Source organism: Ornithodoros turicata, chromosome 2 (genome assembly GCF_037126465.1).
Source record: "Ornithodoros turicata isolate Travis chromosome 2, ASM3712646v1, whole genome shotgun sequence".
Lineage (NCBI taxonomy): Eukaryota > Metazoa > Arthropoda > Arachnida > Ixodida > Argasidae > Ornithodoros > Ornithodoros turicata.
Genome location: NC_088202.1, coordinates 68,347,574 through 68,348,636, shown reverse-complemented (window position 1 = coordinate 68,348,636; position 1,063 = coordinate 68,347,574). Strand labels below are relative to the sequence as shown.

General features: G+C 46.2%; 1 protein-coding gene across 1 annotated transcript; it reads left to right on the top strand.

Annotated features, from left to right (window-relative positions):
- The first annotated feature begins 290 nt into the window (after positions 1–290).
- Positions 291–1,063, top strand: LOC135384747 (neuropeptide-like protein 31). Its single transcript, XM_064613936.1, has 2 exons — positions 291–302; positions 785–1,063. The coding sequence occupies exons 1-2, from the start codon at positions 291–293 to the stop codon at positions 1,061–1,063; spliced, it is 291 nt and encodes a 96-aa protein (XP_064470006.1).

The following is a 1,063-nucleotide window of genomic DNA, read 5'->3' as shown; positions in this document are numbered from 1 at the left end:
GCTGGTGCATAACTGCGAAATAAACCTGAGAAAAACAGCAAAGACGAATTCTCGAGAATTTGTCTGTACTCCTTGTCTCGGGTTATTTCGCAATCTTGCAACGGAAAGCGAACAAGAAATATCGAAGAAAAAGGAGGAATCGTAGTTTTCTATTCACTACAGGTCACACTAAATGGTTAATTGCATTGCGGGAAGGGAAACGTTCCACAGCGGCACAAGATGTGGTATATAAGCGGAGAACACTTCATAGTGGCAGCATTCACTGCTTGCTACACTTCCCGAGTGACAACATGAGGTCCATTGTAAGTATGAGCTACAGTCAACGACATCGCGTCTGCCGGTTTTCTTGGTGATATTTACAGTAGCTTGCTACGGCTGGCATTGCATAAATGGGATAGCTATCTTGTTTTTAATTTGTTCACATGGTAGTGAAGTTACAGTTCAACCATGGCGAAGAGGTCGTCCAAAGTCGTACAGTACGGATGTGCACAACACAACAGAGGAGGTTCTTTGATCCCTTGTTTTCTGTTTCATAAATGGATGGGTACCCAAACATCATTAATCGACCAAAACAAAGGTGTATGTCCGCATGCTGATATGCAACTATAAAGCGTTAGCAGTAGCCCGTGGGATAGCGTTGATATCGCTCATTATTTTCCACAGTTCTTGCGCTTCCCAGCCCATGTTAAGTTCTACCGTGTGTCATTTTACATTTTTAGCAGCACAACAAAGCATTGAATTATCGGAGTATAACAGAAGAACGATGTGCTTCACTTCTTTTTAGATCATTCTTGCCGTTTTCTGTCTGGTGGCCACCATAGCATCTGCTGGCTACTTTGGTGGCTATGGTCTTGGCTACGGAGGATATGGCGGGTACGTAGGATATGGCGGCTACGGACGTGGCTATGGCGGCTACGGTGGATACGGCCTTGGATACGGTGGTTATGGCCGCGGTTTTGGCTTCGGAGGCTATGGTGGTTACGGTGGATATGGAGGTTACGGCGGATATGGTGGCTACGGTGGACATGGCGGTTATGGCTACGGCCATGGCTTCTACGGCTAG